Source organism: Sinocyclocheilus anshuiensis, unplaced genomic scaffold (assembly GCF_001515605.1).
Source record: "Sinocyclocheilus anshuiensis isolate Anshui unplaced genomic scaffold, SAMN03320099.WGS_v1.1 scaffold1505, whole genome shotgun sequence".
NCBI classification, from domain to species: domain Eukaryota; kingdom Metazoa; phylum Chordata; class Actinopteri; order Cypriniformes; family Cyprinidae; genus Sinocyclocheilus; species Sinocyclocheilus anshuiensis.
This window is the reverse complement of record NW_015547699.1, coordinates 104,829-118,985: the sequence shown is the minus strand read 5'-3', so window position 1 is coordinate 118,985 and position 14,157 is coordinate 104,829. Positions and strand designations below refer to the sequence as shown.

General features: G+C 37.3%; 1 protein-coding gene across 1 annotated transcript in view; it reads right to left on the bottom strand.

Annotated features, from left to right (window-relative positions):
• Positions 1 to 9,350, bottom strand: part of LOC107703872 (splicing factor 3B subunit 2-like) — a 21,169-nt gene extending 11,819 nt beyond the window's left edge. Inside the window, exons 1-12 of the mRNA XM_016506661.1 lie at positions 9,166 to 9,350; positions 8,509 to 8,552; positions 8,363 to 8,425; positions 8,122 to 8,262; positions 7,098 to 7,160; positions 5,285 to 5,417; positions 4,530 to 4,633; positions 4,333 to 4,441; positions 3,838 to 3,929; positions 3,557 to 3,739; positions 3,151 to 3,273; positions 2,991 to 3,071 (exon numbers count right to left, since the gene is read on the bottom strand). Of these exons, the coding sequence (XP_016362147.1) occupies positions 2,991 to 3,071; positions 3,151 to 3,273; positions 3,557 to 3,739; positions 3,838 to 3,929; positions 4,333 to 4,441; positions 4,530 to 4,633; positions 5,285 to 5,417; positions 7,098 to 7,160; positions 8,122 to 8,262; positions 8,363 to 8,425; positions 8,509 to 8,552; positions 9,166 to 9,271 (1,242 nt within the window). The 5' untranslated portion in view covers positions 9,272 to 9,350. The remainder of the gene's footprint in view (positions 1 to 2,990; positions 3,072 to 3,150; positions 3,274 to 3,556; positions 3,740 to 3,837; positions 3,930 to 4,332; positions 4,442 to 4,529; positions 4,634 to 5,284; positions 5,418 to 7,097; positions 7,161 to 8,121; positions 8,263 to 8,362; positions 8,426 to 8,508; positions 8,553 to 9,165) is intronic.
• Positions 9,351 to 14,157: the final 4,807 nt, after the last annotated feature.

Below are 14,157 nucleotides of genomic sequence, written 5' to 3'. Positions count from 1 at the left end.
GTGTGTATATATAGCCCTAGTTTTTCTTTAGTTCCTTGTGAGTTGTTGAATGTAATGGTTGTCAGTTTGCCAGTCATGCTGTTCTTTGTTCCCTTTGGTTTTTGCCTTATTGTTTGTTCTAGTTTTTCCATGAAATACCAGCACATAGATCCTTGCCTCTGCCTGTTTTCCGCAGCTTCTCCACAACGTTACAGTTTTTCACTGGCATGTCTCTTTGATTAGTGCATCTTTGAGCCTATATTTAGTATAAGTAAAATACTTAACTACTGTTAAAATCAGATAGTCTAAGACTTTTACTCAAGTTGTTTTGGAATTGGTGACTTGTAACATGTAGTGGAGTAATTTTCACTGTAAGGTATCTGTACTTTTACTCAAGTATAGTTTTTAGGTACTCTTTACACCTCTGGCGTGTTTCAAGCGGTGCGCAAACACCATACTGAATCCCCTTTTGAATCCTCTGAACAGACATATACAAATAAAATTATGACAAAATAGCCATCTCGACAATCATTCTGGTAAACAGTCGGTTATGCCATAAGTGGAAGAGAACAGCGGAGAAAGAAATCGGATACGTATCATTATATTGGATCCGTGCATCAGGTCTTAAAGGGGCAGTAGACCATAAATACCTGCTGCTGTCATTAATAGGGATGGGTACCGAAACTCGGTATTTAATCGGTACCGGGGCTAAATTATGAAAGACCGGAGTATCGATAAGCTCTGACGTTAACGGTTCTGCTATCGGTACTGGAGAAATTAATAAAACACACATACATTTATTATTGCTATATATACATTATCTTGCAAATTCTATCTCACCAGAGTCGCCAGCTGTTTTTCAAACATTTGTCTATGATGCATTTTTGCTATACACAATTCAGAAGCGAGATTGCGCCCACGCGGAGGAGCTTCAGCACGCGCAACATGAAAGCCCTGTTTATTTATGATAGAAGAGAGAACTAAACATTCAAACATCAGTTAATTTTATTTTTTTATTTTGATTTTGGCTTCTAAGGATTATATGAAAGAAAACTATTAAAAACTAGCTGCGTTTCATACTGCTCAACTTCTTTCCCTTCACAGCGGTGCGTATTCGTTCCTCCCTAAAACCCAAACTTAAAGTCAGAATCAGCACAATCGGTGATTGTTGAAAAAAGGCCGTCTTACACTGTTGCTAAAGTGCGGGACATGTTTGATAATAAAACGTTGAAAGCACAATCCGCACAAGAGACGCTGTTCCTCAGGCTGAAATGCGTGCACGCGACGTGCTCCAAAACGGACAAACAAATTACACTTTGAGCTTCGGGTGCATGTCCAATCGATCAAATACACACAAAATATGTCCAAATGGCCGGCTTGGAGAGTATTTACTTAAACACAGTTTATGTCTTAAGTGGAGGAGAACAGTTGGGAGAAAATCCGATGTGTCAATATATTTTCTTAAAGTGACAGACTGGCGCTTGGGCCATCAAAATGCTAATATGCTCTTAATCTGAATAACGGTATAGCTTTAATAAGCATTAATCTATCAATACATACAATGAAAACTATGCAGTGTTCATTTACATTTGATTACTTTTAGATTTCTTTAGGCTATTACTTACCTGAACAGTAATGTTAGTAGAACTTCATGGAAAAATGACAGCACTGTTTATTTCATTTCATTTGTATATTTGTTTTATTGTATTTGTCAGTTTGTTTTACTTTGTTTCTTTGTTCATGTTCTTACTGTATCTTATGTATAAAACACTAAAAATGCCTGCACACTGGTGCATTTACAAATCGATGTTTTATATTAATTTCATTAAATGTTTATTTTATATTTCAGAATATAAAGCAATGTTAATTCAGCTCTTAATTTGTTATCTATATATCTATATCTATATCTATATCTAAAACAAAAAGTACCGATAAGAATACCATTAAAAGTACCGAATCGATAAGCAGTATCGATAAGAGTAGTAATACCGTTAAAACCTTAACGATACCCATCCCTAGTCATTAATGCTACTCAAACAACAATGTTTTTGACAGAGATGAATCAATCTATATTCAAGTTATACAGTGAACACTATGCAGTTATTTTACACTTAATTATTACATTTCTGTACCTGAATACTCCCAACCTTATTTTATTTGTAACATTGTTCTGTTGTATTTATCTATGCTTGTACTTTGTGTTCGTGTTCTTATTTTTACTGGCTGCTGACTTGTCTCTTTAATCATGTTCCTGTGGCTCAGTGGTAGAGCATTGCGTTAGCAGCGCAAAAAGTCGTGGGTTCGATTACCAGGGAACACACATACTGGTAAAAAATGTATAGCCTGAATGCATTGTAAGTCGCTTTGGATAAAAGCGTCTGCTAAATGCATTAATTATTATTATTATGTTCGATCTTTCTTAGGCTAGGAGTTTTTGCTGTGGTATCGAAGTACTACTTAGCTTTGAGTAATGGAAAGCAAAGTTACATTTAATTTATTTATTTTTTTCTTGCTGATCAGAAAAACGATCCGAGGCTCAAAAACCGTAATATGATCTGAACCGTGAGGTTTGTGATCCGTCCCGATTCAGTCGAGATGACTTCACTGGATGAAGCTTTATTATGGCTCAATGGAAGCAACAGATTCAATTGAAAAATGTCTTGATGGATTTGTTTCTTACAAAAATGCAGCTTCTCACTTCACAAGAGTGGTGTGGATTATTGTGATGTTTTTATCAGCTGTTTGGACTCTCATTCTGACGGCACCCATTCACTGCAGAGCATCCATTGCTGAGCAAGTCATGCAATGCTAAATGTCTCCAAATCTGTTCCCATGAAGAAAAACTCTATATCTTGAATAGCGACCATTCCTTTCTAAATCACATTTACAGTTAAAATATATTTAATTAATCAGTTAATATACATTTTAATCTAAAGGTATTGAACTCAGAGGTGGTTTTAGGAGTAATTTTGATCAAATGAAGAGAAAAACAGAAATGGCACATTTGTTACCTGCTTGAGCTCTGCCACCGTCAGCCTGTTCATCCTCCTCAGTTTCTTTTTGGACAACTTGGGCATGTCTTTTCTGGCTTCCTGTCAAACAGGAAGTGGACGGCGTTAGACAGGAATATCATCAGGAATCCACAAGATCTGGAAATGGCCTTCAACTCACCTCGTCACTGTCATCGCTGTCTTTCTTCTCCAGCTCGAACCCCTTCTTCTTAAATGAAAGGATTTCTGGCTTTTCAGGCTTCTCTGGCTCCTTTTCCTTCTCCTTTTTCACATCATCCGTCAGCTGTGATAGAAAGCCATCGAGTGGCACATCCAGCAAAATATGAGTTATTTTCAGTCTTTAAAATATCAGTTTAGGTGAAAGAAGCAGGATGGATGTCAAACTGTGATGGAGGAGTATGAATTATGCATCAAACTCCAAACAAGCTTCTTTATACCTTCTCATATCAAACACAAAGTTTTGCAGTTTAGTTTCAGCAAACATTCTTTTTGGAGCTTAGGAAATGTTGCGCTCTGAAAGTTACAGCACTCATCTCAAGACATCAATAAATGTAGCATTTTCTGACCTTGAACGTCTCAAAGATCCTCTTGAAGATGATGTAGTTTGGGTCGTAGACTGCAGGCTCCTCCGTCACGTATTCAATCTCCACCTCGGGCTCCTTCTCACGGCTCTCCTCTTTCTTTTTCTCCTCCTCCTGCTGCCTCTTCTTCTTGTTCTTCTTCTTCCTGTTCCTGCGCTTGCGATTTTTCTATAAGTAAACGAGGAGAAATTCAGAGAGTTTGCAGAACAGCAAGTTAGATCAATGAGAGCCTTGCAAATGCTGCTAAAAAACATGAGGACACCTACATCTTTTTTAGAAAGACCACTTTCATCGTCCTCATCCGAGTATCCACGGGCGGAGGAATTATTCATATCCATCTCTTCCTCATCACCTTCCTCTGTGGATAAAACCAGCAACAGAGATTATTACTCCTACATTGTTTGAATGCAAGCACTCTTTCTCTAACAAAAGACAATTCATGTTTTAAACCAGCTAAATTACAAACCTTTTCTAGAAAGCTCAGATTTGTTAGGCAACTTTTAAATAAATAGTGCAAGAGTTCATATAATGAATTACAAGCTAAACTACAAAAATGAACTATGATTTCATTCATTCTCACACCCTCAGCTTATAAACTGGAGTCTCAAAAGTAAACTCAGTGTTCCTCCCACTGATAATTAGACTCGATGTGCTCAAGTGCTCTCATCTCATAAATATGATCATTAGCAACATTAAGGTGGCATTTAAGCATGAAATAAACCCTGTGGATTGGCAGTCATAGTGTTGCTGCTCATAGTGACCTGTAGGGGCGATGCTGAGCTGCTCCTGCCTCATTTCCTTCAGCTGCAGGATCTTCTCCAGAGCCTGAGGAATCTTCGGCCCGATGCCGACATCTTCACCCGGCCACGACTGAACAAATCAAACAAGTCAAGATTAGGGAAGAGATTGGGTTTGTGTGTCAAACCGATCATGCATTGAGGCTTTCAGGGTCTCGCACCTCTCTGGCGTCTTCTCCCGGAGGGGGCGGGACTTTCTGTCGTTGATTGGCAGATTGTGGCAACAGAGAAACACCTGGAGGGGCGGGGCCACCCTGAGTCCCAACTACAGGAGGACAGAAATCATGTCTAAACTAAAAATCACCCTTATCAGTAACAGATTTGAAGGCTGCAGTCATCTCAATCTAGTCTGGTTGGCAAAAGGCAAGACAGATAAGGTGAATTAGGTAAAAAAAAAATAATACTAATAATTAAACATACTCCCTATGTTAATGGAATACATTGCAACCTTTTTTTAGTGTTACAAGTTTTCTGAAATGTTATGTTTAAATACACAAATGAGGCATTATGTAAGTAAATATGCACTTGCATACATTTCCAGAAAATAAATCTGAGCATTCATTTTGAGAAAACAACCTTTAAAAACATGTGCTATGACTAAAATCTACAGGCACAGTGTACTAAAACACTTGAATGTGCATTTTGAACGTTTTCTTTCCACTAGTCTGAAACAACATGTTATGAAAAGCCAAATATTTCTTAAATCTTAAAATTAACCAGTGCAAGAAAAAAATGTGTTTGCCTGTAGTGTCTTGCCTATTATATATTCTTAGTAAAATAAAAAACAAAGGGTATCCAATCAGCATGATATCATAAAATCGATGTCGATGCATAAATTCAGAGCTGTTAAAGAAAGCGTGCTGGCGAATGGGCATTTTGCCATATTTCTGCAGTATGAAGGCTGAGGGGCGCTGACCTCTGAGAGGCGGGATGGGGGGCAGGAGGTTGGGTCGTGGTCCCAGTTCAGGTCCTCTGGTGCCTGGTGGCGCCCCCTGCTGAATTTTAGCAAGTTCCTGCTGCCTCTCATGTTCCAGAAGCACAGCAGCAGCCTGAGAGACAGAGACAAACATTCACTTGTTTTTTTACAAACTTAACACATGCACAATCTACGTCACAGAATACACATCAAAACATTTAGACCATTTAGCCATTTAAAAGTTTGGGATCTGTAAGATTTTATTTTTATTTTTGTCTTTTATGCTCAACATTTATTTGAAATAAAATACAGTAAAAACAGCAATATTGCGAACTACTACAATTCAGAATAACTATTTTCCCATGTGAACGTATTTTAAAATGCAATTTATTCCTGTGATATAAAAGTGAATTTTTCAGTGTCACGTGATCCTTCAGAAATCATTCTAATATGCTGATTTGAAACATTTATTATTATCAATGTTGAAAACAGTTGTGCTATTCAATAGTTTTGTGAAAAGTGTGATACATTTTTATCAGGATTCTTTGATGAATAGAAAGCTCAAACACATTGTAATAATATTGTAACTAGAGGTCGACCGATGTATCGGTTTTGCCAATTAATCGGCACCGATAGTTGATTGCTGGAACTATCGGATATCGACAAAAATCCATGCCGATAGTTTTCCTCCTTTTTTAAACACCGAACTTCAAACTCATCCATGCCAAATTGTTCATTCTTGAAGTAAACTTGTGTCCGTTTGGTGATTAACTAAACTGTTTTAGACCGCTGCTCGAGTTGAACGCGACGCGTCCGGAGTGTGTGTGAGTTCTCCTAGACTCAGCGCTGCGCTTTTATTTTGAATAGAAGCAGTTCAAGTCTGAGAGTATACATACAATATCCATATGTATATAATTTTAATGCTATAGACTTTGTGTATATATTTAAAGATGTGCATCTTTAACTGTGTGCTTCATTTATAGAGCTATAATATAGGTCGCGCTTTCTCTTTCCGTTTGCTCCGTTTTTTAAACACCGAACCTCAAACTCCTCTATGCCAAATTGTTCATTCTTGAAGTAAACTTATGTCCATTTGGTGATTAAATAAACTGTTTTAGACCACTGCTAGAGTTGAACGCGACGCGTCCGGAGTGTGTGTGATACCGGTGAGTTCTCCTAGACTCAGCGCTGCGCTTTTATTTTGAATAGAAGCAGTTCAAGTCTGAGAGTATACATACAATATCCATATGTATATAATTTTAATGCTATAGACTTTGTGTATATATTTAAAGATGTGCATCTTTAAGCATGACAGTTGAAATGAAATGGTAACACTTTAAAATAAGAGTCCATTTGTAGCATTAAGATTAATGAAAGCTGTGTAAGTATTGTTCCTTGTTAGAGTGCGTTAATTTCAACATTTACTATTATTATGATTTCTTTACTACTACTACTAGTATGGTTCAGTACTGTTTTTGTTAATAAAGCACTATTTTAGTTTTTGTTCAGTATCAATTTTAAAACTATTGGTTAATTAATCTGTATCGGCCAGTGTGGTCCAACCTAGCTATCGGTATCGGCAAAATCCACTATCGGTCGACCTCTAATTGTAACTGTCACTTTCGATCAATTTAATGTGTCCTTGCTGAATAAAACTACTAATTTCTTATAAATAATCATACTGACCCTAAAAGTTTGAACAGTAGTGCATAACAAATCATTCACAATCAAACAGCTGAAACTGTTATGGCAGAAATCCTTCTGAATTTAGCAGCACGGTTGAAAACAGCAATAAGAATAAGCATTTTCTCACCCGTTTCTGCTGCTCTAGGAGTTCCTGCTCCTTCATCTGCTCATCCATCCCTCGCGAATCACCCTGAACACACACACATACAGCTGTAAACAACAGCCTGTGACACAAGAAAAACCTTCATTTCAATAAACTCCTAATTCTGGTTCACCATTTAACCTGTTTAGCATTGCATTTTAGTTCTAAAAAAAAAAAAAGCTTCTTATTTTGAAGTTAAACATGTGAGTGTTTGCGTTGATTGATAATGAACGAGATGCAATCGTGCATATCTTTGATCGGTAATGCTCAGAATGGATTGCAAAAATTAAAAGGACTGTTTGAGAGAAGTTACTGAGCAACAGAAGCGGAACTTGACGATAAAGTCATGCAACTGAGGCTGCGTTTACACTGCAAGTCTTAATGCACAGATCCGCAGCATTTTGTCCAAGCAATAATAAAAGGACATGCATATTTAATTTATAATTTGTCTTAAATCTCATTTTGTAAAAAATAAAATAAAATCGTGAATCGAATCGAATCGTGAGTTGAGTGAATCGTTACATCCCTACCTCACTGCTGAGCAATATATGTAGCTTTTAGCTGTTGTATTTTCAAAATTCACGGGCCGGGGGTTGAAAACCAGCTCCTGAATGTGCAATTTCTTACCTATAAAAAGTTTCCATCTCAATAAAATGCGAGCGCATACAGCACGACGCCATTAAAACGCCATTAAAAATCTTTATGAGCAAACGTGTCGCCCTCGCATTGGGAGTTCTGTGGAGAATCGGATATGTGTGTTTAGACGTAGGTCGGATGTCCAGATATCAGATGTGTATCCGATTAAAATCCACATTTGGAAGTGGCTCGGATCTGATGCAAAAAAATCAGATCTCGTGCGGGTTTTTGTGTTTACACGTGTGCAACAAATTCCGATCCGTGTCAGATGTGAGCGAAAGATCTGATTTTTTGTGCCAGTGTAAACGCAGCCTGAGGTCTGCATCAGAGTGACATGTAAGGTTTCACACACAGAGCTGTGTCTCTCTCTCACCTGCGCCGCTCTGTCATCATGCTGCATCATGCCCATGTGGATGGGTGGAGGGCCGCCCATCATGTTCATGGCCTGCATCATGTTCATGCCCGGCGGCAGGGGCATAGAGGGCATCGGGGGCATGGGCGGCAGACCTGGCATCTGAGACACACACACACAACAACACAGAGATACTTGCCTTTGCGAACACAACTAATTGAAACACAAAGACAGAGAGAGAATAAACTAAACATGGCAGTACCGTAGTAGTCATGACCTTGTCATCTCCTCCTTGCATGTTCGGCTTAGTTAAGATCATCCCAGACTGCAGAAGAGATTAATGTTAAGCTCAGAGAAAGAAATGCATCTTATGAGCAGATCTGCAGTTAAAAAGCCTGCATGTGTTACCTGTGCATAAGATTTCAGTCTGTCTATGAGCTCCTCTCTGGGACCTGAAGAACACAAAACACAACTAGATATGTGACCCTGGAGCACAAAAGCAGTCTTAAGTCGCTGGGGTATATTTGTAGCAATAGCCAACAATACATTGTATGGGCCAAAATTATCCATTTTTCTTTTATGCCAAAAATCATTAGGATATTAAGTAAAGATCATGTTCCATGAAGATATTTTGTACATTTCCTACCGTAAATATATTAAAACTTAATTTGTGATTAGTAATATGCACTAGTGGACAACACTGGACTGAATTAAACATGGTTTTAATTGAGTATGATGTGTGAGTAATTAAAGTGCTGTATTTAAATCAGAGTTTTCAGTGTTATTATAACACACAAACATTCACACTGCGCTCACGAGCGACTTCCTTTACGCTTAGCTTATGCCATTCACAGTCTTACGTGTTTTAATCACCCGAATAAATGTAAATACAGCTTCCCATAAGACGTATTTACACGTGCGACACACTTTAGCGCGAGGTTTTGCGCAGTAAAGGCCTGAGCAGCAGACAGGGACATAACAGGCTAAGCGGCTAACGCTAGCTAGCGAGAGGTAAACCTAGCCAAACTCCGCCACAGAGCTCGTATTCAAATGTTTTCATCTCACCCATGTTAGGTGCTCCAAACTCGGCCAGCTTGGCCTGCAGCTCGCCGTGAGTCCATGTGTTAATTTCTGTATTTGAATCAGCGCCCGGCGGCCCGTCGCTAGCCATGATGAAGCTCTACGGAACAAACGCGCTCAGGCGCAAGGGATCACGGGAACGCCACGCACTGCCTCATGGGGCTTGTTGTTCATTACGTCGCGCAGTGTGCAAATATGGGGTATGTTATCAAATGTTGGCACACATGACAGATAACTCGTTAGAAATAATATTAAATCTTAAATTATGCTGGTTCTTTTGTTGGTTTATGCTGGTCCTTTGTTGGTTTATGCTGGTCCTTTGCTGGCTGGTTTATTATGGTCCTGTTGCTGGTTTTTGCTGGTCCTTTGCCAGCACATGACCAGCATAAACCAGCAAAAGAACCAGCATAAACCAGCAAAGGACCAGCTTAAACCAGCATCCCAGCGTCAAAACATACCTAACCAGCATATGCTGTTTTTTCAACAGGGTTGACTTCACATTTATGCAAAATCATGGAACGAATGATCAGAGAAAGAATAACATACTTCGTGGAAAGTAAAACTCTTTTATCTCCATATCAGAGTGGGTTTCGTAGGGGTCGGAATACAATGGATTCTGTATTGTGCCTAGAGTCAGACATAAGGAAAGCACAGACCAACAAAGAAGTAGTAATAGCAGCCTTCTTTGATGTGGAGAAGGCTTATGATATGCTCTGGAAAGAAGGATTACTGATCAAATTAAAATCATTAGGAATTAACGGTAGAACATATAATTGGGTTTTGGGCTTTTTATTTAAGAGTAAAATACAAGTGAGAGTATGAATACTCAAGAGTATACACGGCGGAGAATGGTACTCCACAAGGCAGCGTGTGTAGTCCGTTATTATTCAACATAATGATTAATGATATTTTCTCTCAGGTTGAATAAAAAACGTAGGAAGATCTTTGTATGCGGATGACAGGGCTTTGTGGATTAGAGGTCGCAATGTATCGTATGTCAATAAGAAAATGCAAGCTGCAATTGATGAAGTGGAAAAGTGGACCAATAAATGGGGATTTAAATTATCTGTAGGAAAAACACAGGTTATTTGTTTTTCAAGGCGGCACAAAATCTCACCCCTTTCTTTGAATCTTATATGGGCAACAACTGGAGCAAGTAAAAGCTGTTAGGGTTTGGTTTGATTAAAAATGAACATGGAAAGTTCATCTGAATAAAATGAAGGACAAATGTAAAAAGGTCATCAACATGCTTCGGTGTTTATCAGGACAGGAATGGGGAGCAAGTAGAGCATCTCTACAAAACATATATTGAGCACTCATGAGATCTGTTCTTGACTATGGATGTATAGCGTACACGTCGGCAGCAGAATCAAACCTCAAGGAATTAGATGTATTACAAGCTCAGGCCCTGAGAATCTGTAGTGGGGCATTCAAATCATCTCCGGTATCATCAATGCAGGTGGAAATGGGAGAAATGCCATTAAGGATTAGAAGATTAATATTAATGATGGCATACTGGGTCAATCTCCAAGGACAAAATGAAAAACATCCTGTCAAAAGTGTATTAAAAGAATGCTGGGAACACAATGAAACCAATTTTACAAGTTTTGGGTGGATAGGTGATGCTAAAGCAAGAAATATAGGATTACATCAATTACAGTACAGTAATACAGTATCAATTTCCTCAATTCCTCCCTGGTTATTCCCCTTGCCAACTGTTGACCTTAGTATACAGCAGGAACTGAAAGACAATTCTAATCAACTTCCGATATGGTATATAGTCCAGAAGTATTTTGAGAAACATTTCCCACAGTCAATGGTTTTATTTACAGATGGATCCAAGGATCCTGATACAGGATATGCAGGTGCAGCAGTATATATGCCAATGTTTGAATTTTATATTAAGAAAAGAGTAACCAACCATTTGTCAGTATATGCTACAGAGCTATTGGCAATATTATTGGCCCTACAGTGGATAGAAGAGAAGGAAGTAAATAACACTGTCATTGCATCTGATAGTTTTTCAGCTCTTGAAAGTATAAAATCTGGCAGGTCATCAGTTAGGATGGATATTATTAACGAAATATTATGCAAGATGTATGAAATTAATGTTAAGGGTATGTCTACACAATTCATTTGGGTCCCTGCTCATGTTGGTGTGGACGGAAATGAGAAGGTGGATATTCTGGCTAAGCAAACTCTAAGAATAAAGCAAGTAGATCTACATATTCCATTAAGTAAAGCAGAAGCTAAAGTATACATTAGAACATATACACAATCAGTTTGGCAGATATATTGGGATGACCATGGAACGGGTAGACATTTGTATAATATACAAAAAACAGTTGATGCTGGTAGAAAGGAGAGTAGGAATCAAAGGGGAGGCAATATCATTACACGCCATAGAATTGGGCATACTGGACTTAATAGTACGTTACCATTAAGAATTAGAAGATTAAAATTAATGATGGCATACTGGGTCAATCTCCAAGGACAAAATGAAAAACTTCCTGTCAAAAGTGTATTGAAAGAATGCTGGGAACACAATGAAACCAATTTTGCAAGTTTTGGGTGGATAGGTGATGCTAAAGCAAGAAATATAGGATTACATCAATTACAGTACAGTAATACAGTATCAATTTCCTCTATTCCTCCCTGGTTATTCCCCTTGCCAACTGTTGACCTTAGTATACAGCAGGAACTGAAAGACAATTATAATCAACTTCCGATATGGTATTTAGTCCAGAAGTATTTTGAGAAACATTTCCCACAGTCAATGGTTTTATTTACAGATGGATCCAAGGATCCTGATACAGGATATGCAGGTGCAGCAGTATATATGCCAATGTTTGAATTTTATATTAAGAAAAGAGTAACCAACCATTTGTCAGTATATGCTACAGAGCTATTGGCAATATTATTGGCCCTACAGTGGGTAGAAGAGAAGGAAATAAATAACACTGTCATTGCATCTGATAGTTTTTCAGCTCTTGAAAGTATAAAATCTGGCAGGTCATCAGTTAGGATGGATATTATTAACGAAATATTCTGCAAGATGTATGAAATGAAAGTTAAGGGTATGTCTACACAATTCATTTGGGTTCCTGCTCATGTTGGTGTGGAGGGAAATGAGAAGGTGGATATTCTAAGCAAACTCTAAGAATAAAGCAAGTAGATCTACATATTCCATTAAGTAAAGCAGAAGCTAAAGTATACATTAGAACATATACACAATCAGTTTGGCAGATATATTGGGATGACCATGGAACGGGTAGACATTTGTATAATATACAAAAAACAGTTGATGCTGGTAGAAAGGAGAGTAGGAATCAAAGGGGAGGCAATATCATTACACGCCATAGAATTGGGCATACTGGACTTAATAGTACGTTATATAGAATTGGTAAGCACTGGGGAATATATACACTGTAATCAGCTAGAAACAGTTGAACATGTACTACTCCAATGTGTAAAATACAACAATGAGAGATGTCGCCTTATTCAGTCAATGACGAAAGTAAAACACCATGACTTTTCTTTGTCAGGTTTATTGGGGAAATCAGCTAACAAGATATATGATGATATTATTAGGTTTATAAAAGAATGTGAATTAAGTAAGAGAATATAGATAATATATGTGTGTATGTATATGTGTGTATATGTGTGTGTATGTATGTATGTATGTATGTATATATATATATGTGTATGTTTTGTTTGTTTTATATGACGCTTTCCCCTCTTTCCCCATCATATATATTGCATAAATCTTGATCAACACTCCAGTCCAGTTGGTGGCGGTAATGCACCTATAAGCTGGTTTGCCAACCGACAATAAAACACCAAAGAAGAAGTAGTAGTAGTAGTTTACGCGCTTCTGGGAAGGTTAGTTTTGGGTTATAAAAATGAAAAATAAACAATAATCATTAGGTTCATGAAGAAAAAAATAGCCTACGTTCTGGGAAGGTTGAGTCTACACTGAACACCCAAAAATAACCAAACGGACAATATATGGAAACGTTATCGTTCTGCGTTTATTCGAATACTAGGCTATTAGTTTGTTTGGTTTTATTTTATTTCTAGATTTTCCGTTTTCATTTTGATTTTATTTAAAGTTTTAGTAATTTTGTTGTGTGATTCATTTATATTAGTTTTCATATGTTTTTTTATTATTTATATATTTCATATAATTATATGTAGTTTTTTATTATTATCAGTTTTAGCTTTAGTTTAAAGGTAGGTAAACTGAATTAAACTGAAAAAAAAAATTACCTTGGTAACTAGCTGAAATAATTATTTTATATAGGCTATCTTAATTGATTTCAGTTAACGTTTAACCATAAAACGTGCACTTGTTTTAAGATATTTCACGAGCAGTGTTTGGGAAAGTTACTTTTAAAAGTAATGCATTACAATATTGCGTTACTCCCTAAAAAAGTAACTAATTACGGTACTTAGTTACTTTTTATGGAAAGTAATGCGTTATATTACTTTTGCGTTACTTTCGCGTTACTTTTTGAATATGAGCAGGGCTTGATTGTTTTTAATATAAGAAGTTTTATTTATAGCAAATATAAAAGCCCTTTCACACCAAAAAGTGTAATGAATAAACCTCAGGCTGAAGTAAAAGTAAATTCACGTCTGTACAGTAGAACGCCGGAGAAGAAACACTCTTCAGCAATAAAAAAACAAAGCACAATTGTTGGTTTCTCTAAAGTCATTTTTGCCTATTAGTATGGTTGAACTGGATCATCAAAGGTCAGCAGCAAAGACATTGGTTAATAAAATGGGATTAGATACATTAGTGTTATTTAACATATTTAATTATTGCAGGTTTGCGTCATATTCTGAGTTTACAGTTCACTGTTTTAATTCATTTTGATGAATACTAAATCTGTTTTTTGTGAGTGGGATGAATTAATGCACATTCACATTTAGTCTAGAACTACAGTAGCATCATGTTCACACAGCGCACACAAC